Source organism: Tamandua tetradactyla, chromosome 20 (genome assembly GCF_023851605.1).
Source record: "Tamandua tetradactyla isolate mTamTet1 chromosome 20, mTamTet1.pri, whole genome shotgun sequence".
NCBI classification, from domain to species: domain Eukaryota; kingdom Metazoa; phylum Chordata; class Mammalia; order Pilosa; family Myrmecophagidae; genus Tamandua; species Tamandua tetradactyla.
In genome coordinates this window covers 30,366,197-30,389,564 of record NC_135346.1, presented here as the reverse complement: position 1 = coordinate 30,389,564, position 23,368 = coordinate 30,366,197, and the positions used below count along the sequence as shown (strand labels likewise).

Here is a 23,368-nt window from a genome sequence, read left to right as displayed (position 1 = left end):
CACCATTTTGCTTTCCTGAAACCATCCCTTCAAAAGCCAGTCTAATGGCCATTCTGGCCCAGAACCGAGATGGCAAGAGGTTTCATTTTTGATCAGTGGCGGAGGCTGCCTGGAGCTTTATGTTGAGAGGGACCCGGATGCCTTCTCAGATTCTGCCTCCAAGAGTAGTACGATCAGCACATGGGAAGAGACATAGCTGCAGGTTGGGTATTCGCTGACTCCCTTAAAGGGTAGCTAATGACATGTGAAAGACTATTGGTAGAGGACATGATATAATTCAAATTTAAGATTAATTTTATTGCAAAATAAGATGTTACATACATAGTTCAATGCATTTAGGAAAACAGAAAGCATATGATCTTCACAATACAAACCACAAAAAGAAAATCTAGGCAAAGTACTTCAGGCTGGAAGTTGTGATTCTCAGGATGAGGGTGAGATATGCATGGCTCCTAAGTGGAATATCATAGCTTGGAATCTCTGGCCTAGAAGGTGGGGACAGCTAAGGTAGAGAAGGAGGGGAGATGAAGAGAATGGACATTGGGGTTTCTTTCTGTTGTCAAAGGGGTGAGAACATGTTCAGTTTCTTTGTGTGTGTGTCTGTGTGTTTGCATGAGTGTCATTGTGTTTGCATTTTAATTTTATGTTTGTTGTTCTGACCCATGGTTTTGGGGGGGCATTGGGAAAGGTATGGGGGTAAAAAAAATTGTAATAAAACATTTAGAAATTTGAATTTAAAAAAATGTAGGCGATAGGTGCACTCACAAAATTCCTACCATGGCGGCAAGGCTACACACAACTGCACTGTCAGCAGATTGTGAGAGATCTCGAGAGACTGAAGTAAAAAAATTCAAGATGGCCTACTCCAGTCACCACAGAGTATTTGAGGACACAGTCTACGTTCACAGGGGAACGTTTAGCCTATTAAGACATCTGCTTGCTTTCAGCTGTGAAAGAGTCCATGCAGTGAGGGGGTATTTTTCAGAATTCCAGGTGGTAAAGAGTCAGGAATGCAGGCATTAGGGGAAAAGCTGAAGATGAGCCTAGAGAAGGGAAAACTCTGGTGTGGCATCACTGCCTGCAAAGTCTGATAGGAATACTGGGGGAAGAGGTAGCAAAACTGGCTTGTGATCAAGGATCAATCATATCTTCAGCACTTAATACATCCCAGCGATGGTGCCACAAGCTTCCATGCTTTATCCCACTTAGACATCCCAACAGCCCTTTGAGGTAAGACTATTTCCTGGTTTACTCAAAAAGAGGAAAGTGAGGTTTCAGAAAGATTAAGTAACTTATTTAATAAGGTCAAACAGCTGTTAAGTGCATAGCTAGCATTTGGACTCTGGCATTTCGCATGCGAAATCTGGGTTCCTAACCACCACCCTGCCAGACCCCCTCCCTCTTCATCCCTCAGTTTTAAGGCTCAGCCCACCTTGGTCCCTAGGACCAATCCTTTCCCCAAATGGGGGCTTGGGGGGTGATTTAAGCAGTTTTAGGCCAGCACCAGAACTTAGCATGAAGTCCCCTAGGCTGCTACCTGGACCCTGACTTGATGCCCAGTTCTCATCTCGAAGATTTGATTAATCGGAGTCCCCAGAGCATTGTCCTTGAACTCCAGTCCTGTAACTGGACCTTGCTGCCCATTTCCTGACCTGACCTTGATCTCTGTCCTTCCTGGACACTAGGAGATGCTTGCCCCAAGTGCCCCACTGGGACTCTGGCTGCCTGCTGGATACCTGCTATGGTCCCCCACATCCCCAAGGAGTGTGCCCTGGAATCACCGTTCCCTCCCAACCTCTCTACACCTTCACCTGGCTCCACTCTTTTTCAGCTGGATCTGTGTCCCCAGCCCTGGCCCCACCCCAGAGGAGAGGTCTGGGGCCCGGTCCCCACTGCCGCACCAGTGTGTCCTGTGAAATGCCTGCAGAACAAGGTCCATTACGGCTGCTCATGTTGAGATTTGTGCTTGTTAGTTGCTGTTGTTGTTTGTTGTTTTTGTTTCTAACTTGCAGCTTTTGAGGACGTCGTATGTGCCAGGCACTGCGTTAAAAATGTCAAATAAATTCCCTAATAATCTTCAAACAGCCCCATGAGTACTGAACAGGAGCTGTGGTTATAGTTATTTGTGCACTGGTCTGTGTCCAGGCCAGAGGCTCTGCTGATGTCCCTGGAAGCCCCGAGACCCCAGAATCAGGACCAGCAACCTTTTCCCTGACCAGAAGCTCCACTCCCACTTCCCATCAGAATATCTGGAAGCATATGGCCCCATTCTGATGTGGCAACAACTGGTAGAGCCAAGCAACTGCAGCACCTTGCAGGAATGTGCACTTGCAGGTCCAACACAGTCCCTACCACTCTCTAATGCCCTTCCTCTCATTTGCACTACTCCCCAGCCCCCTGGGCATTATGACCCCACTCCCACCCTCTCCCTCAGCATACTGATAGCGCCCTGCTGCCACCTGGTGGTCAGAGTTCACATCTCCTAATTGCTCAGCACACAGTGAAGCCCCAAGTGATCCGCCACCATTCATATTCGTTGTCTCATTTAATCCTCTCACCTGCCCTGTGGGAACAGGAATTGTTGCACCCATTCTACAGAAGAGAAAACAGAAAAGGTAAGTCCAGAAAATGCAAATAAGAAAACAGATGAGCACTAACACCCTCTGAATTGTACACTTTAAAAAGGGTGAATTGCATCTCAATAAAATAAATTGAAAAAAAGAGAAAAGCAGTTGTGCGAGATGACATGGATGGATTGTTTAGGGTCCCAGCCCCTTGAGATATTGCTGAGTGGAATCCAGGTCCTTCCTGACCCCCAGCCAAGAGCATTACAGCTCTGACCTGCTCCGGCAGGCCCTCAAATGACTTCCAGGCCTGGTGGAGGAAGTCCAGGGCCCTTGGAGTGGCCAGAGCTCTGCAATGAGTGGGGAGGGCAGGAGAAGCTGGGTCTTCATCAACCCTCTTCACCTAATGAACCCATGATAAGTGAGCTTTTTATTTGCAAATGGTCAAGCAGGCCTTGAACTCAGGTTTTCTGAGGCCAAAGGCTGGGTGGGCACTTTTCACTGCAATGGGCTGCCTCCCCGAGCCTGAGAAGGCGTCTTTCTTGCCTCTGCTTTCCCCAAAGCTAACTTATCCCACAAGGCCCAGTGCCACCTCCTCCAGGAAGCCTCTCTTGGCCACTTCAGCCCTTCCAAATCTCTCCCTTGTCTGAGAGCCTGGTGTGTGGCATCCTTCCAGAGCCAGATGACCACCTAGGGCTCAGCTGTCTTGTCTCCCAACTAGCTTGGAGATTCCATAAAGACAGGGGTTGTGCTTCCATCCCCAATGGGATATTAATCTAGCCCACATCTATTGAGCCTCTATCACGTGAAGCCCGGTGGCAGCTGTTCAGGGAGACTCTGGGATGAGTCAGAGCCCCTGCCCTCATGAAGCAAGCAGTCGCCTGTGGGCACACTGGGCAGACAGCCACAGCCTAATGATCTTCCAAAAATACATTCCTAATCCTGTCCCCCTCTGCTTCAAACCCTTCCGAGGGTCCCCAGGACCCTCAGATGATGCTGACCTCTCTAACACCTCTCACTACAGCCGTCATACCCCTCTACCCACCAGGGCTGTAGCTGTACAGCAGTTCAGTTCCCCGACATGCCGCACATGCTCTCATCTCTGGGCTTTTGCATGGCCCTCCCTGCCACCTTGACCTAACCTCAGCCATTCCCCGGGCTTCATTTTGCAAATCACTTCCTCCTCAGCCCCCAAGTCCCGGTCAGGGGCTGGCCCCTCCCCTGAGCTCCCGTGGCACCTGTTATTGCCCAATCTTAACACCTTCGCTGCATGTAATTGCCTGCTGCCCCGTCTGTCGCCCTCAAACTGTGAGCTCTGAGAGACCAGGCCTCCATCTGTCTCTTTTCTTACTCTATCCCCAACAGCTAAAGCCAGCCCCTGGAGGCACCTAGGATGCACAGGGAACACTTAGTAAGTGAATGAGGTGCCATTTATATATACAGTAAGTGTTCAATGAATAAACAGCACACCTAGACATCAGACTACCCAATAGTTAGAGCCACTCAAATTGCAGAGACGTTTCATCTTTGAAGTCCTTTATTCCCAGCAATTTATGCTGGTCAGTCACTGAGCTAGTGGCTCATCATATTAGCCAAGAATTCATCTTTCTTTGACATTATGAGCTGGTCTCCCCATCCCAAACTGGGTTGGGGCCCTTGGTTAATGAGGTTTTGCTCCATCATGAGGAACAAGGGGCCCCCTTGTGAATCAGTCTAAAGCAATGGCTTTAGGCATTCAGGGGAGAAAGGCACTTTACACAGAAAATTCAGGCCATTCTCCATTTCTCAATATGCATTTCCTCACCCTTCAGTGACTTTAAATCTCTTCCCCTAGTCTACAAGAAACTATAACCCACATGCCACTGAATAAGTTTTTATTTGCCCTTCATGAGATAGACTTGGTTCTGAGTATATTGAGTTGTCTCCCTCATGCCCACAAGAACATCCAATTTGTGTTCAGCTCCCTTTTATTGGCACTTAATAAATACACATTCTGGGACCTGACTGAACTGGTTATCCTGTTTCAAACTGCCTCAAAGCTTCCTGTTCGGCAGAGGCCTTTCGAAACATCTAGTACAAAGCTCAAGCGGGACAAGGGCTAGTTTACAGCTTGAAGCCGTCTCTGACCCCCAGGCCTATCTCAGGCGGCCATTACTGCATCTCCAGGGCACAGGTCCTCAACCCTGACTGCACATTCGAGCCCCTGGGGAGCTTTCTACATTCCTTAGGCCCAGGCCACACCCCTGACCAATGACATCAGAATCTCTGGAGTGGGATCCTGGCTTCAGTAGTAGCTCAAAGCTCCCCAGGTGACTGCAGGGAGCAGCAGCACAGAGAGCAGCTGAGCTGCAGCCCGTGGCTGCTGCACCCAGCAGGTGCTCAGTAAGCACTGGTGGAACCCCAGATGGACTGCCTGCTTTATTTTCTGCTCCCCTATGCTTCCTGTTTTTATGGGAAATCTCAGCAGGAAAGAGAAAGCAAAATGAGTCCAGTGTATCTTGTAAAGCAGATTTGGAGCTGGGAAAGGGATTGTGGGGCCGGAGTTTCTCTTGCAGTATGCAGGGTATTCGTGCTTTAACAAGCCCAGAGCAGGTCAATTAAAAACTGACACCGACACATATATAATTTCTAAAAGCCCTTCAAAAACAAGAGCTAATGGCTTTAGGCACTACAGTTACATAACATCGAAATGCTCTTGGAAATAAATTTGAACTGCCACCTGTTTTTACACACTGAAGCTTAGGTTGGTTTCAAACTTAGTAGTTTACACAAAAGCCTATGCTGGATCTCCTTTTTTCCCTTCTGTGAAGCTTGCGTTGGCTTTTAGCCCAAAGCCACAACAACCCAGAGTTAATGATCCCACAGCAACTGCACCCCAAATCGCTCCAATGGGTCCATCGTCCTTGAATTTTTTTTTGAGGCGCATCAATTTCCCAGTTCTAGAGAGGGATGGCAAATAGGTTTGATCTGGCTTACCAAGTTCAAGAGACTGGCCACCTGGAGTGCAGTAGGGAGATGGGTCCTGAGATGGCCCCTGGGTTTATGGGAAAGGGCACCTCGTTGATGAACAGTGTCTGCCCTGGCCACGGGAGCAGGGAGTGGCACAGGCGAGCTTCCACCTGCAGGCCTGGGCCAGGTGATGGCTGGTGCAACCTACCACCAAAGGTAATTCACATCGGTTTCTCACTTCACAGTTTACAAGGAGCCTCCGCATCTTTAGCCTCAAGTCATTCTCACCCTAGCCTGATGAGGAAGGCCTTTGTGGTGGGAAACCTGAGGTTGTGTACCCATCTAAGTTCCCACAGTCAACCGATATCATGTCCTCTGCTCCTCCAGGCCCTCCACAGCTTCCTGGAGCCACAGGGATTTCCCCCTGGCTTCCCTTCCACCCAGAAACGGGAAACCTACCTATGCCATTACCTAACCTCCTCCACCCAGAAGGCATTTACTCATCCACTTCACCCAGTTTCCTCTATGATTTGCATGCCGCTTTGTCTCTTCAGAGAAAGCAGCTACAGTGCACAGCTGCTGCCAACAGCCTCACGCACCTTCAAAATCCCCTTCGCTAAACCAGCCTCTGCGCTGGCCCACGCACACACCAGAACTGTGACTGGATCACACCCTGCCCAGAGCCCAGCTAAGAGTCTCCTGGGAGCCCCGACACTGCCACAGCAAACCGACAGGCTCCCCTTTGAGAGGGTGCCCAGAGGTTCACTGCCCAGATAACTCGGCTCCCAGCACCGAGAAATAAAAGGTGACTGCTCTGCTATGGTGTGACCTGATGTGGTATCTAGGAAGCGAACTGTCAGGCCAAGCAGCTTGTGACTTCCCTAGCCCCCTTCCCTGAGCCCACACAGCAGACAGGTAATATTCACCTGGGTAACCTATCCCAGGGGCAAGCAAAGGAAAGATTGGCCTTACACTGTGGGCACAGCCGGGCCACTCGGCTGGGTCTTGCCGGCCAGGGTGCTGTGACCCCAGGTGAGAACCACACCCTCCTGTGGACATCATGGGAGCTCCTGGCTGGGGCCTGGGAATACCACCCATGCCAGGTACTCTGGACGGCCCACCCACATCTTCTGGCTGCCTCCTGGGTGCTCTTTCTCCAATCCTGACTTGACCTTCCCTTCCATACCCATCTCTCCTTTGTTCCTTTTCCCTCCCAGGGTTATGGTCCATAAGCCTGCCCCAAGCTGGCGGCACTGTGAGCTCCAAGAGGGCACCCTAAGAGGGCAGACTCCAGCCCCATGGAGCTGGACTTGGGGCCCTGGCCAGGAAGCTGGAAGGCACATATCCCCTTTGTCCGTTCACTTCCACGAGGCTCCACTCCGTATTTCCCTTCTTGTCCTGGGCCTCCAGGACAGTCACTGGCTGGCCTGCCTGCAGACTCACTTCATGGCTGCTTCTGGCCACAAAGGGGTACACTGCCACCACCTGCAACAAACGGGGAGCAACACAGAGGTGGTCAAGGCAGGAAGACAAGACAAACCCAAACCACAGAGGCAGTTCCTCCAGGTCCCTTCCCACCTGCACTCGCCCCACTGCTGGCCACACGTCACCTCCTAGTGCATCCTGTGTGCTAAATAGAAGACAAATTCTATTACTGCTGCCGCTGATACTCACCATGTGGCAGGCACTGTTCTAACACTTTCCCTGGTTTTGGTTTTCACGACAATTCTATAGTTCTATTTGCCCCAGGTTTCAGATAAGGAAACAGAGACTCAGAAACATCAAGGACAAGGACATCATTCAAAATCACAGAGCAGAGCTGGAACAGGAGCCCAGGCCTGTCTGACCTCCGAGTGGGAGCTCTCGAGCCTGCTGCTCCCATCTCACCGAGCAAAGGACTCAGCGCCCTTTCCCCAGAGCCAAGGGTTTCATCTGCCCGGGTCAGTTTCTCACCATAGAACAGAGACAAGGGGTTGGGCCGGCGACTTGGTTACATTTTAGGAAAGGCATCGAATTAAAGAAAAATTTGGATAGGAGGACATTTGTTAGGCCAATACGCAACCACTCTGGGACTCAGTTTCATCATCTGCAAAATAGTAGTAACGACATTCTCCTCTCAGGTAACAGTGGGAATTGAACGAATGAGTGTGTGGATAAGGCTTCACACCATGCCTGAAACATGCTAAGGGCCCAGTAAATGCAGCCTGCCTCTTTATTTTCATCGTTACTGTTACTATTAGCCTAGCCTCAGGAATAATAAGAAGCAAGAAAGGGGGTGGTTCCACACGAGTCCTAGTGAATCTCGAGGACAAGGAGGAAACAGCTGATGTGCTTGGACAGATGAACAGCTGAGACTGAGGCAGAGGCCTCCACCTGAGTTTCTTTCGTAACACAGGAACCCTGGGCACTGCCCCCTTCTCTAAAGATGGGCACAGGAGGAAGGGCCAGCTCTCCCCTTAGTTTCTGCATTTGCACCCTGGCTGATGGGCAGAGGTGGGACTGGGCAGTACATACCTCTGCCCCGCCCCACCCAGAGAGGCAGAGGGTGGCTCGGCGTTCCCTTCCCATCTGAGCCCCCCAGTTCCCAGAGGCACCTCCCACATTAGCTGGAGCTGGGCTGTGGGGGGCGACCTTATTTCATTCCACAAGGAGGCTGGGGTTGGGGTTGTGTCGGGCAGTCGAGCCTTCTAACAGGCTCCTCGTGCAACCATCACTTCCATCTAGTTGTAGAACATTTTCATCACCCCAAAAGGAAACACAATGCTCATTAGCAGTCAATCCTCATCTCCTGCTCCTCTCCACCAGCAGCCACTAATCTACTTTATGTTTCTACGGATATGCTTATTCCAGACATTTCATAAAATGCAATCATATAATATGAGGCCGTGTGTGACTAGCTTCTTTCACTGAACATAACGAGTTCAAGGCTCATCCATGCTGTAGTAATATCAGTACTTCATTCCTTTCTCTGGCTGAAAAATATGCCACTTTGTGGACAGACAACACTTTGCTTATCTACTCATCAGTGGGCAGATGTTTGAGAGGTTTCCACTTTTTGGCTCTTAGGGATTATGCTGATATGAACACTCAGGTACATATTTCCCTCCACCTTCAAGAGACAGACTGACCTCCTCACTCAGGCCACAGGGTCCTGCTGGCCTGGCCCCTGCTCCCCTCCCCCAGCTGCATCTTGCTCCACGCTACCCTGCCTCTTCCCAGCCACACCGGCTCCCTTCGGGTCCACATGCACCCCTTGTCCTCGCCTGCCCCTGGGCCTTTGCATGTGCTGTGCCCTCCCTCTCTGGAGAGCTCTTCCCAGCCTCACCCCAGCACACCTCCTTCATCAAATCAATTCCTACTCAACCTTCATATTGGAGAAAAATCATCATTTTCAGAAAAACCTTTCCTGGACCTCTTCCACAGCTAGGACTGAAGCAGGTATCACTGTTACATTTTTACAATTATTCAGGTGATCATTTTGTTAATCACTGTTTTCCCCACTCCCAAATCATAAATTTGAGGAAGGCAAGAATTTATTTTTGATTGATTGGTTTATTTTTCATTTTTGCTCATGATTCTATCTCGCACCTAGCACAGTGTCAAGCAAATAGTGAAGGAAGGAAGGAAGGAATGGCTCCCACTTGCCCTGCCGGTGGGGTGGGGGAAGGAGAAGTTCTCTGTTGTTGATGAGGTGGGTTGGGGGTAGCACATTGGAATCTGCACCAGGATCCACTTCTCCTGGTCCCACCCTAGCCAGGACGCTGGCGTGGCCCTCCATCAAGCCCCCCGCCCCACCAGGGGCAGCCCCTCCCGGTGAGAAAAGTGCACACCTAACAGCAAAGGAAGATCAAAGCCGCTGTCCAGGTGGCCGAGAGGTGCAAGCCCCACCCTCCCCCAGACTCACCTGGGTCACGGTTGGAACAGAGGGGGCTGGGAGCAGGGGGGGCTCTGGAGTCGGCTGCAAATCCTCCTGCGGCCCCACCTGCCTTCTCAGCTGCTCTTCACCAGAGATGACACGGTACAGCTCCAGCTTCCCAGCCGGCACATACCCCCGATGTCCTAGGGGATATGCGGGAGGTTAGTCCTCATCCCTTTCAGTGACAGGGAAGTCGTGGGTGCAAATACCTCCAACACAGCTGCTACACTAAAGGTGACCTGAAAAGCTCGCCTAAGAGTCCCCTGCTCACACGCCCCACAGCAAACACTCACGGTTTCTAGCTTCTGCACCAGGAGAAGCTCATTCCTTACCGAGCAGCAGGAGGCACATTCCCTCCTGAGGCAGCCTGTTCCACTTTGAACAGCTCTGACAGAGGTAAATCCTTCTTCCTTTCTCTGGTGTGAAAACAGCTTTCCTGGGCTACACCCCTCCCCTCTCGGGGGCACCCAGATCAAGGCTGTTTCCTCTCCCCAGGATGGCCTTTCCCAGGTGGCAGAAATTGCCTTTCTCCTCTCCAAGCACCCCCAATTCCTTTGAAGGCAGCACCTACACCAGGGCCCACGTGGCTGCTATTGTTACGAATGGTTTTCCCTTCCCAAGAGCTTGCTAGGTGCCAGGACGGCATTTAATCACCTCGTTTTCATGTCAGCTCTGGTATCTTCATGTTACCTTTGAGCTATGAGGTGAGAGAGGCATAGTAACTTCCCTGAGATCCTGCAGTTGGGAAATTGTCAGAGCTGGGATTCAAACCCAATCCTCTTGAAGCGCCAGGGGCCTGATTCACTGTTTTCCCAACTTGAGTCATGGCAGTACCTTTTCATGATTTCTGCCTGATTTGCACTGCTTTCTTAATTTTAAAATGGACTCACTTTTCAAAACTTAGTCATGTCTTATATGAATAAATATGTGATCAAAATAAAATCATGTATTTTATGGACTAGTTATATATATATACTTAATACACATTAAAATATCTAAGTAACAATTATATGAAAAACTGTCTGTAGGGGGGATAACCGTCCATGGGTCCCCTAACAATAATCGTGTGGGACACACACTCTGCTTTAGAAAACACACCACTGGGCCCACAGCCCTCTCCTCCTGGGTTCCTGGTGCCACCTTGCCTGCCACCTTGTTACACTAAGGCACCCAAGGGGTGACTGGTGCAGAAGACAGAATAATCACTCCCTTCTCCTGGACCTCAGGCTCCTGTTTCTGCAGCTGGGACCCAAGCATTCCTTCTGTGTGTTTATCTCCAGCTTTCAGGGTCATGCTGAAGTTCTCTCGGTATTGTCTGCCTACCTCGCTAGTTTATGAGGTCCCCAAAGCAGGATCCTCTTCTCGCACAGCATCCAATACACAGTAGATGCTTGGAACAGATGTTGCAATGAAAGACCGAATTCTTCTTTTTGGCATCTCATGCACTACTGAGTCACACTAAGTAGTAGACTGTGCCTCAAGCCCTGCACCTGTCACATGTGCTCATTCCCTTCCTGAACTTGCACAGTGATACTCTGGCCCATAAAACTGAGCTTCTGATGGGCAGCTTCCCCAGAAGGAGGAGGGCCCACCAGCTCCCACACACACCTCCGGTGTCCACCAGCCAGCGGCCACTGTTGCCTTTGGTATCCTTGTTTTGAAGCAGGGCCACGATTTGGCCCCGTGGCAGGGTCAGGTCCAGCGTCCCAGTCCCGCTGATGCTGCTTGTCACCTGGTACAGCTTTCCCAGGCCATACCTGCTCAGGAGGGCCTGCACTTGGCGCTCAGCCCCCGGAAGGAGTGGCTGGAAAGAGGAGGGACAGAGACAGACACAAGTGCTCGTGTTGGTGTGTCAAAGCCAATGTTCACATTTGCCCAGGCACTAAGAGCCAGGAGTCCTGGGCTGGTCCTATCTCTGCCACTGTCGGATGGGTGATCCTGAGCAAGGACCTACCCTGATGGGGCCCCAGTTCCTCACCAGTCGATGGTTGGATCAGATGAGACATGCATGCTTCCTAAGTGACCTCTAACTCTACCTCTAAAAGCACTTCCAGGTCTAAACTTCTGGGATTCTCTAAAATTCTAATTCAAGTTCTAAATTTTCTGTTACAAAACCCCTAGGATTGGGCCCTCCATTCTCCTCATAATACCAAACCAATTTATCCTGCCTACAGGAAAATGCCTCTTAAGGTCTTTCAATCCCATTACATGGTGAGTTTTGTGCAAGCAGCATATTCAGTCAGCATCTCCAGCAGCTGCAGAGGCCCCACACATGGGAAGGAAGAGATGCTAGTTCTTATTCCATTAGCTTTTCATCTACAAGTATTTATTGAGCACCTATCATGTATAAGGCCTCGTGAACGGTGTAGCAAAAACACAGGAGAACGTTTTGCCCTGGTGCAAAATGTCATATTGCTGGGGAGAGTGATTCAGTGGCATTTTCAGCTCATCCAAAAATCTCCTGGCATTTTCTTTGCTTCTTCATTCACTGCTTCCAGCAAAAGCATCAATAGGAAGGGGCCTTTTAGTACAAATCAAGAAGAAACTAAAAACGTTAAATCTATTCCCAGTAGACAGTCAATTCATGTCTTCACCATCTTCTGTATGGTTTTCTATGGGGTGGGGGGTAGGCAGAGGCACCTTCGGGAATATCAGGGCACAGCCTCTGCCATAAACCCCTGTCCATACGGACACCGCGTCACGCTCGAGAACCAGGAGAGCCTGAGGTTTTTAAATAGGTCCTTAAACAGGCAGCTGGGGTAGGGTTTTGCTGAGCACAAAAAGCTGGAGTGTAGGAGACATTTCTTTCTTTCTGCAATCTGGCAGGCCCCGACCTGTGCCAAGAGCAGCGGCGCCCCCTGGAGGGATGCCGGGAAAGCATGTGAAGATGACACCACGCTCTTCTGTGCGGGGGGGCGGGGGGGCCTCACTCCCAGTGGGTTCTATTCCCTTAGTCCAATGGGGGGTACTTGTGGGGGTGGGGGGAGGCAGGGGAGTGTGAGTCTCTTCCCCCAAAGTTGCAATCTACCTGCAATGTGCAGCAGGATGGTGGATGTGTTCATTCGTTCCTTCTTTTTGTTTTTCTGTGTTTTCTGCTCTTTCTAGAACAACATGGATTGCTTTTGAAATAAGAAAAATGTTGTAATTTATTTTGAGTGGAAAGGAGGATCCCGTACTGTCTGGGAGGGGCTGCTCGGTTCTGCATCTTCTGCCCCTGTTGCAGGGCCCACGGCACAGCCCACGACGAGGCTCAGGCAGTGGCTCTGAGCTGGGGTGGCAGGGGGCACGGCCGGGGTCCGAGGGGGGACCAGCCTCCACGCCCTGCCGGACACTCAGACCGGATGGGCTCCAACGCTCCCTCACTCTGCCGGGCTCTGCTGGGCAACTTTCCTCGTCTCTCTTGTGTCTCTAGGGTCCTGTTCTCCCTGTGGGGAATCTTGGGCTCCTTTCTGACCCTTCACTTCACCCCGAGCCACACCTCGCCCATCACCAAACGCACAGGCTCCGTTCTCACAATTCCAGACTCTGCTCCACCGCGGAGCTACAGCAGTACACTTCCCACAGCGACTTCAGTTTCTTCTGCATTCTCCTTTTTATTATTATTAATATTTCTTTCCTTTTTAAAAATTATTCTTTCCTTCCTTTCCTTCCCTTCTTTCTCTTCCTCTCCTCCTTTCTCTCTCTCTCTGTTACTTCGGTTACTTTTAAAACGCATATCACTTAGATACACTCTTCAGATGGACTGGAAGTGACTCTTTTCTCATTTTTAAAGAAAATCAGTTTCTATAAAAGGCATTTTGCTAGTCAAAGCCTTTTTTAACCATCAAGCAGATGAAATACTACCCTTTACCATCAAAAAGCACCATAGCAAAAAGATAGCTTAAATGACCTCTTATTCAAATTTTTTATTCATACGCTGATATTTGAAACAGGTTCAGTTAGATGGAAGCAGGATACATTTTGATGAAAAATTTGAGGAAGCTCCAGGTCGCTGGACATTAATGTCACCTACCCGTTATTATGTCTAATTTCACTTGATTCTATTAAAATGTATGGCTTTTCTTATTCTTGACTTAAGAGTTTCGTCTACTCTTCTGTTCATGCAGAACACGTGTATGGGGGGGGTTGGCCCACCCCCAGCCCCAGCCCACACAGGGAAAGAGCATATTTCCATGGGTGACAGGAAATACCGGGGAAGGAAAGCTTCACCCCACTGGCAGGTGGAGGACTAGGCAGTTTTTTTGGGGGGGGGGGGGGGCTAGGAAGCGGGGAGACACTTACTTGTGTGATAGAAGGTGGAAGCACTTTCTCGAAGTTCTCTCGGAAGGCATGAAGCTGGTCTCTGGTCTGGCCAAGCGTGTCTTCCAGGAGCGTCCTGAAGGCAGGCTCAGACAGGAGGTGATGCGGCAGCTGTGGGGGAGGTGGGGGGGGTGGCGCAAGACACTGTCAGCAGAGCCTTCTTGGAGTGAGGGGGCAGGGAGATCCTGGCAGCCCACATTCTAGCACAGGGAAGCTAAGGTGGTTCTTTTTTTGTCATGATCACCTGTTGTTTTCCTCTGCCTACTGGCCCCTTTCCTCCAAGAACATGTCCGTCCATGAGGTCCAGTAGAACTGCCCTCTTGGTGCCCTGCCAGATGCACCAGCCATGGTGTCCCTGCCCCCCTCGCACAGGGAAAGGTCTAAGAGCCGACAGTGGGCCCAAGCAACGCCAACTGGCATCTTCCCATCTGATTTATATATGAAGACTGAGCACGAGAGGGTCCCTGTTCCTTTGGACTGCGAGCTGTAAAGGTGCATGTTTGGAGCTGCCAGTAGCCATCTCTCCCGCCAGGCAGGAAAAAGCCTGCCTGAGAAAGAAGCCACCTCAGAGAGGGGAACACAGCCAGGGGATGGAGTGAAAGTCAGAACGCTGATTCGCTTCCCAGTTTCCCAGTTATGCAAGTCAGTAAATTCTACTTTACACTTCAGCTGGTTTGGTTTGGGTTTATGCTAGTCACAACCCCAAGACTTCTGACTAATGCTCAGTCCGGAGACCCCAGCTTTGTTAAGAATCATCTGCGTTTTCATCAGACCACCTCGGTGGGAGTGAGACCCCACAGCTACCAGGAATGTGTCCTTTCTGCTTGTCACCCAACTCATCTCATTGTTCTTGGTTCTGAATTAAAATCTTTCTACCTGCCGTGCCGGAGGACCCCGGTTCGATTCCCGGCCCCAGCCCATGTAAAAAACAAACAAACAAACAAAATATAATAAAAAAACAAGAAAATGTTTAAAAATGTTTCCCTTTCTTCCTCCCTTCCATCCTTCCTTCCTTCTCTGTCTTTCCTTCCTTTAAAAAAAAAAAAAAAAAAAAAAAAAATCTTTCTACCCCCAGACAGCTTGAGGTTTCTACCATGTAGGCCTTTCCTGGGCTCCACGGGGCCTAGACTAGGTGAATGGACCATAGGACACAGGCTGGCATCAATCATTGCGGGGCAGGACCAGTCAGGAAACAGGCAACCCCATGCCCTCACTTTCTGCTTTTACAAAGTCACCTTCCCCCATTCTGGCATCCCCAGACACTCCCTGCATGTCCCAGCCTAAGCACAAGGGGGCTGGAGGCCCTTAGAGGGAAAACTAGACAGCTGGAGGAGAGTAAAAAGGTCATGTAATCAGATTTACCCTTCTGCCTTGAGGAAAGATAAATGCTTCATTTTGCAGGACAGTTCAGGTCTAATTCAATGCAAAGAGAGTGTCTGAGCAAATTGTACTAAGTGCTATGAAGGTGAAAAAGAGGAAAAGCCCACAGTCTCAGCCCTCCTCAAGGAGGAGAAACCCTTTCATCAGTCACTCCAGAAGCCCCACTCTGATGAGTGTTCAGCAGAAGGACACCTGAGGGCTCCATCCCAGAGGATAGAAGATAGATTCTGCTACCCAGGTGAGAGGGGATTCTGAGGCCTTCACGGGGAGACTCATTCACATATCACATATTTGGGGAGCTCCATTAAGCATCAGACACTGTGAAAAGCACGGGGATGATGGAGAGGGACATTTCTGGTAGAGAGGAGGCTGTGTAGGGGCACGTGAGCTGGAGGGTAGGGAAAGCAGTGGAGGAGGGCAGGGACAAATTTTAGGGGATTTTTCATGCAAAGAACTAGATGAGCAAAGCTGAGATTGGAAAAACCAAAACAGTTAAGAGTCCATGTGAAGCACAGGAGACAGGGCATAAGGGATATTTAAATTACTCCTGAGGTCAGACCCACAGACCATTCAGCTCGGGTGGTAGCATCATAGAGAGATCTGGAAGCAGCTGGGTGTTCTTTCCTAGATCAACTCCAGTCCTAGATCTACTCCAGTTTACAAAATTGCAAATTGGAAGTCTGTCCAAATTTCTTTGCAAACTATTTTTACTTTCAGCCAGTAGCACCTCTTAGAACCACTGTTTAACCACCGTGGTTCAGAGCCCAGTCTCTGAAGTTGAACAGCCAGCTTTCAAATCTCAGGATTAGCTGTGTGGCCTTATGTAAGCTACTTAACCTGTCTGTTCCTTGGCTTCCTTATTTTTGAAATGAGGATAATAATAATATTTAACTTGCAAAGTTGTGCATATTAAATGAGATAATGCATGGATGGGGCTCCAAACAGGTAGACAGTAAGTGCTCAGGAGGTGACTTCTGGATAGAAATAATGGTACCGACAGCACTTGGAAACATTTACTCCTGACTATGTCGAAGGGACCTTCTGTCTCTGTCACCAACTTCTATTCAACCCAGGGATTGGCCCCTAGGGCTGCTATTTTCTCACCAGAACCACTTCTGCTTCTGAGTCCCAGAGCCTGGAAATGCAGCCTGAAGTCCCAGTTCTATCTCGCTACTGTCGCCTGACTCCTCGAATGGAGGGAATGCAGGCATGAAAGAGACCTCGGAAATCCCCACCACTTCTTTGGAAGCACCTGACAGCCTGTTTGGAAGGCCCCAACCTCTCTCCATCCAGCCTCTGCAAACTGCTGACTGCCAAAAACTGGCTGAAGGGGCTGCAAGGCCTTGCCTGACTGTTCACCAGAGGCACCCAGTCCAGGGGCTTACCTGGGCCAGGCTGCCCTCTGCCCTCTGCAGCACTTGCTTTGCAAAGTCCCACTGGAGCACCACGAAAGTACACAGGACCTGGCGTAGCCACTGCATGGCCAGCTGGTTAAACTGCGGGAGCTCAGCCACCAACAGGGAGTTGAGCGCCTGATACGTGTTCCGGGTCTCCTCTGCCTCATAGGTCATGCTGCCCACTTCCAACAGTTTCTCTCCCACCCGCTCAAAGTCCAGTAGTTTGTCCAGACGTTTCTTGATCAGGTTCTGAGGGCCGGCCAGGGCTTTGGTCAGACTGCACAGAGGCTGCCACACCAGGCCTTCCAGCCGCTGCTTCTGTGGGGAAAGATGAGCCTGGGAGTTACAAAAGGAGGTTGCAGGGGGTGGCGGCCAGGAGAAGGGACATTGATGGAGGCAGGCCTGGGCTCCAGTGCCACTCTCACTGACTAGTTGTACCCTGCGGCTTGTTATTTAATCTCTCTGGGCCTCAATTTCCCCATCTGAAAAATGGAGACGTTCATGTAAGGAGCTTAGCAAGGTGCTTGGCACAGGGTGGGCATTCCGTATATGTCACCTGCTAATACCATTACTGGGCAAAGATCTTGAAAAAGACTTTGCAGAGAATGGAGGTCAAGAACATAATCTTTGGAGTGACATCATCAACAGGGTGACATAAGACATCCCCTGGAAAAGTCTCCCCTTAGAATCAACTAATAAAAGGACAAATCCCACTTGCTTGGAATTCTGGAGGATGGTAGAGACTGGAGAAGATTCCACAAATGTTGAATTAGAGAAAAAGAAAAATCTCTAAGATCCGGTAAGAGACCTGTCTGGACCCCTCATTCCGTCCCTAAGAACCCTCACTCACTCTCACACAGCCTGGGAGTCGCACAGAGGCTACCCAGCCGGGGTCCCTCCTGCCACGGATGCAGACCACAGAGCCACTTACAGCAGACAGAATCCTGTGCATGCCACTTACAGGGCCCCATGTCTGCAGAGGCCCATGCTGGAGCATAAGCCGCTGAGGAGTGCCACATACAAGGTGCCCCCAGGTCCTGCTGCCCCCATCCTTTCCCCACAGAGAGGTCTTACCATGCAAAAATCACCCCCAAGCCTGGGTCTTGCCAGCCAGAAAAAAGTAGGGCACTCCTGGGCTGGCTGCAGGCTGGGGAAGCTGAACCTCTCAGTCCGCAGTCCGAGGTCTTTCCCATGTGGAAGCCTGGGAATCTCCAGATCCACTGTGCCCACAAGCAGGGTCTCGGTCGAGGTACACAGTACCTGCTCTCCATCCCAGAAGCCCTAGACTTGCAGCGTGCAAGCACGGTTCTGGATTGTTGCCCAGTCTGGTCTCTACCTGAGAGAGGCAGGGTTGTGGAGAAGAGGCGACCCAGGCGCGCCATCTGCTGGGAAGACTGGGAAAATGCAGTCTGGCTAGCTGCTTTTGTGTCCAGCTCCGAAAGCCTTCTGGCCCCCGCCTCGAATTAGCTGGGTATTACTGATAAATCAAGTGCCAAAGGAGACTCCGACGCAAATCCAATCAACCTCAAAGTCTTAGAAGAGCAAGAAAAATCAACCTCCATAAGAACCTTATCAAAATAAGCAAATGCAAAGAAACCAACAAAAAAATCACTATGCACATGAAGAAGCAAGAAGAAATGGCTAAGCCATATGACAAAATTAAAAAGCCAGAGGGGACACAGAATTTGGAACAACTAATCAAAGATTCCACACAAATCTTCTAGGTGACTTCAATGAGTTGACTAAAGAGATAAAGGGCATCAAGAAGATACCAGAAGAGCATAAAAAATAATCTGACAGAATAAATAGAAAAATAGTAGACCTTATGGAAATGAAAGTTACAGTAGATTAAATTTAAAAATATACTAGAGACAACACAATATAACAGCAGATTTGAAGTGGCAGAAGAAAGAATAAGTGAAATAGAGGACAGAGCACTAAAGAACACATGGGGGAAAAGATGGGAAATTTGAATTGGATCTCAGGGAAATGATTGACAACATGAAGCGCATACATATAAGAATCACTGGTTTCCCAGAAGAAGAAGAAAAAAGGGCTAGGACAAGTATTTGAGGAAATAATTGGGGGAAACTTTCCAAACCTCATAAAATCATAAATATGCACACCAAAGCCCAACACACTTCAGATAGAATAATTCCAAATAGACCCACTCCAAGACACATCCTGATCAGACTGTCAAATGCCGGAAGGAAGGAGAGTCCTGAAAGTATCAAGAGTAAAGTGATTCGCCAAATACAAAGGACGTCACATAAGACTAAGCTCTGACTACCCTTCGGACACCATAAAGGAGAGACGGCAGTGGTATGATATATTTAAAATTCTGAAAGAGAAAGCCAAGAATTCTTTTTTTTTTAATTTTTTATTAATTAAAAAAAATTACAAGAAGCACAAACATTCCCAACACATACACTCAGCAATTCACAATATCATCACATAGTTGCATATTCGTCATCATGATCATTTATCACACATTTGCATCAATTCAGAAAAAGACATAAAAAGACAACAGAAAAATAAAACTAAAACAGAAAAAAAATTTTTACATACCATACCCCTTACCCCTCGCCTTCACTGATCGCTAGCATTTCAAACCAAATTTATTTTAACATTTGTTCCCCCTATTATTTATTTTTATTCCATATATTCTACTCATCTGTTGACAAGGTAGATAAAAGGAGCATCAGACACAAGGTTTTCACAATCACACAGTCACATCGTGGAAACTATATCATTATACAATCATCATCAAGAAACATGGCTACTGGAACACAGCTCTACATTTTCAGGCAGTTCCCTCCAGCCTCTCCATTACATCTTGAATAACAAGATGATATCTACTTGATGCATAAGAATAACCTCCAGGATAACCTCTCAACTCTGGAATCTCTCAGCCATTGACACTTTGTCTCATTTCCCTCTTCCCCCTTTTGGTGGAGAAGGTTTTCTCAATTCCTTGATGCTAAGCCTCAGCTCATTCTAGGGTTTTTCTCAATCCCTTGATGCTGGGTCTCCGCTCATTCCAAGATCTCTGTCCCACATTGCCAGGAAGGTCCACACCCCTGGGAGTCATGTCCCACGTAGAGAGGGGTAGGGTGGTGAGACTGCTCATTGTGTTGGCTGAAGAGAGGGGCCACATCTGAGCAACAAAAGAGGCTCTCTTGGAGGTGACTCTTAGGCCTAAATTTCAAGTAGACTTGACCTATCCTTTGAGGGGTTAAGTTTCATATGAACAAACCCCAAGACTGGGGGCTCTGCCTATAGCTTTGGTTGTCCACACTGTTTGTGAGAGTATTAAGAATTCAACTTGGGGAAGTTGAATTTCTCCCCGTTCTCACCACTCCCCGAAGGGGGCTTTGCAGATACTTTTCCACTCACTGATCAAATCACTCTGGGATTCATCGGGGCATCACTCTGGACAAACCAACAAAATCTCATGTCCTACCTGAGATTCCAAGTACTTATGGCGTTCAATCAAACTATCTACATAAGTTATATTAGGAAATGCACTAGTCAAAATATTAATTTTGTAACAAATAAACATTTTTTGCTTTAGTCTCACACATAAGGTGACATTTTAAAATATTAATTACCATCTATTTTCAGTACCCTGCAATAATGACATTCCTTTGTTCTTCCTCATGCAAAAACATTTTTTAAATTGTACCTTGTACATTTCACTGCTATTATACACTCTAGGCATTCCTAGATTATACCATCTCAATCTTTAACATCTATCTTTCTGATTTCAATATGTCCCCAGCCCTCCTCCCTCTATCATTCTCACATGCAGCTTCATTCAGTGTTTTAACATAATCATATTACAGTTAGGTAGTATTGTGCTGTCCATTTCTGAATTTTTGTATCCAGTCCTGTTGCACAGTCTGTATCCCTTCAGCTCCAATTACCCAATATCTTACCCTATTTCTATCTCCTGATGGTCTCTGTTACGAACAAAATATTCCAAGTTTATTCACTAATGTCAGTTCATATCATTGAGACCATACAGTATTTGTCCTTTAGTTTTTGGCTAGTCTCACTCAGCATAATGTTCTCAAGGTCCATCCATGTTATTACATGGTTCATAAGTTTATCTTGTCTTAAAGCTGCATAATATTCCATCGTATGTATATACCACAGTTTGTTTAGCCACTCTTCTGTTGATGGAGATTTTGGCTGTTTCCATCTCTTTGCAATTGTAAATAATGCTGCTACAAACATTGGTGTGCAAATGTCCGTTTGTGTCTTTGCCCTTATGTCCTCAGAGTAGATACCTAGCAATGGTATTGCTGGGTCATATGGCAATTCTATATTCAGCTTTTTGAGGAACTGCCAAACTGCCTTCCACAGTGGTTGCACCATTTGACAATCCCACCAACAGTGAATAAGTGTGCCTCTTTCTCCACATCCTCTCCAGCACTTGTCATTTTCTGTTTTGTTGATAATGGCCATTCTGGTGGGTGTGAGATGATATCTCATTGTGGTTTTGATTTGCATTTCTCTAATGGCCAGGGGCCAAGAATCTTTATCCAGCAAGGCTGCCCTTCAAAAATGAGGTAGAGTTTAAAATTTTCATAGTTAAGCAAATGCTGAGAGAATTTGTTAACAGAGACCTGCCCTGTAAGAAATACTAAAGGGAGTGATGTTGGCTAAAAAAATAAAAAATAAAAAAAGACAGAAGACAGAGGTCTAGAGGAGGGTATAGAATTGAAGAGTATCAGTAGGGGCTTTTAAAGGATAAAAGGAGAGAGAATAAAATAGATCTGACCAATACAAGTCAAAGCATAAGATGATCAAATGAAGAACTGCCTTTACAGTAATAACTTTGAGTGTAAAAGACACAGATTGGCAGAATAGACTTTAAAATATTATCCATCTATTTGCTCTTTACACAAGACTCATCTTAGACCCAAAGATACAAATTGGTTGAAAGTAAAAGGATAGAAAAGGATATTCCACGCAAGTGGTAACCAAAAGAAAGATGAGGTAGCTATACTAATATCAGATAAAATAGACTTCAAATGCAAAATTTCATAAGAGACAAAGAAGGCCACGTATATTAACAAAAAGGGACAATTCATCAAGAAGAAATAATCATAAATATTTGTGCACCAAATCAACATACTCCAAAGTACATGAGGCAAACATTGACAAAACTGAATGGAGCCATAGCTGATTCTATAATAGTGGGAGACTTCAACACAACATCCTCTTCAACAAATAGAACAGCCAGACAGAGGATCAATAAGGAAATAGAGAACTGTTTCTAGTTTGCTAGCTGCTGGAATGCAACACACCAGAGATGGACTGGCTTTTAATAAAAGGGGATTTATTTCATTAGTTCTTCAGAGGAAAGGCAGCTAACTTTCATCTGAGGTTCTTTCTGACATGGGAAGGCTCAGGGTGATCTCTGCTGGCCTTCTCTCCAGGACTTTGGGTTCCAACAACTTTCGCTGGGGTGATGCCTTCCTGCATCTCCAAAGGCCTGGGCTGAGCTGCAAGTGCTGAGATGAGGTATGCTGAGCTGTTTGGGCTGTGCTACGTTGTGCTCTCTCATTTAAGCACCAGTCAATTAAGTCAAACGTCACTCATTGCCACAGACACGCCTCCTAGCTGACTGCAGATGTAATCAGCAACAGATGAGGTTCACGTACCATTGGCTCACGTCCACAGCAACAGAACTAGGTGCCTTCACCTGGCCAAGTTGACAACTGACTAACTACCACAAGAACATAAACAATATGATAAATGAATTAGACCTAATAGACATATATAGATTGTTGCCCCCCCAAAACACCAGGATACACATTCTTCTTAAGTGTCCACAGAACATTCTCCAGGATAGATCACATGCTGGGGCACATAATAGGTCTTAATAATTTTAAAAAGGTTGAAATTATCCAAAGCACCTTCACAGATCATAATGGAATGAAGCTGGGAATCAACAACCACTGAAAAACCGGAACTTACACAAATATATGGAGGTTAAACAACAACTCTTAAACAACCAGTGGGTCAAAGAAGAAATTTCGAAAGAAATCAGTAAATATCTGGAAATGAATGAAAACGAGAATACGCTATATCAGAACTTAGGGGATGCAGCGAAATTTATAGCTATAAGCACCCACATTAAAAAGGAAGAAAGGACTGAAACCAATTGAACACTGAAGAAATTAAAGAGCACTAACTAACTCTAAAGCAAGCAGAAGAAAAGAAATAACAAAGATTAAAGTGAAAATAAATGGAGAATAAGAAAACAAGAGAGAATCAACAAAACCAAAAGTTGGTTTTTTGAGAGCAACAAGGTTGACAAACCCTTAGCCAGACTGCCAAAGTTAAAAAGAGAAAAGGCACAAATAAATAAAATCATAAATGAGAGGGGGGTCATTACCATGGACCCTGAAGAAATAAAAAAAAAAATCATAAGCGGATACTATGAACAACTGTATGTGAACAAACCAGACAATACAGATGAAATGGACAATTTCCTAGAAACACACAAGCAACCAGTACTCACTCAAGAAGAAACAGAATGGGCCACGGTGGCTCAGCAGGCAAGAATGCTCGCCTGCCATGCCAGAGGACCCGGGGTTCGCTCCCCGGTGCCTGCCCATGTAAAAATAAATAAATAAATAAGAAACAGAATGTGAGGCATGCAACCAGGTGAATGAATCTTAAGGACAGTATGGTGAAGGAAATGGTAGAAACAAAAAGACAAATATTATCATGCCTCATTCATAGAGACTAATTTTAATACAAAAAATCAGTGAGGACAAACAAACCTATAGGACTGTACAACATAAAGAGTGAATCCTAATGTAAACTATGGACTTTAGTTAATATAA

General features: G+C 47.5%; 1 protein-coding gene across 4 annotated transcripts in view; it reads right to left on the bottom strand.

Moving 5' to 3' along the window:
• Window positions 1-4,288: 4,288 nt before the first annotated feature.
• The window catches only part of ARHGEF37 (Rho guanine nucleotide exchange factor 37), a 91,242-nt gene continuing 72,162 nt past the window's right edge, over window positions 4,289-23,368 (bottom strand). For all 4 annotated transcript variants that reach the window (XM_077137387.1, XM_077137389.1, XM_077137388.1 and 1 more), the window contains exons 9-13: window positions 16,494-16,823; window positions 13,711-13,839; window positions 11,038-11,233; window positions 9,418-9,572; window positions 4,289-6,998 (exon numbers count right to left, since the gene is read on the bottom strand). In XM_077137387.1, coding sequence (XP_076993502.1) covers window positions 6,789-6,998; window positions 9,418-9,572; window positions 11,038-11,233; window positions 13,711-13,839; window positions 16,494-16,823 — 1,020 coding nt within the window. In that variant the 3' untranslated portion in view covers window positions 4,289-6,788. The remainder of the gene's footprint in view (window positions 6,999-9,417; window positions 9,573-11,037; window positions 11,234-13,710; window positions 13,840-16,493; window positions 16,824-23,368) is intronic.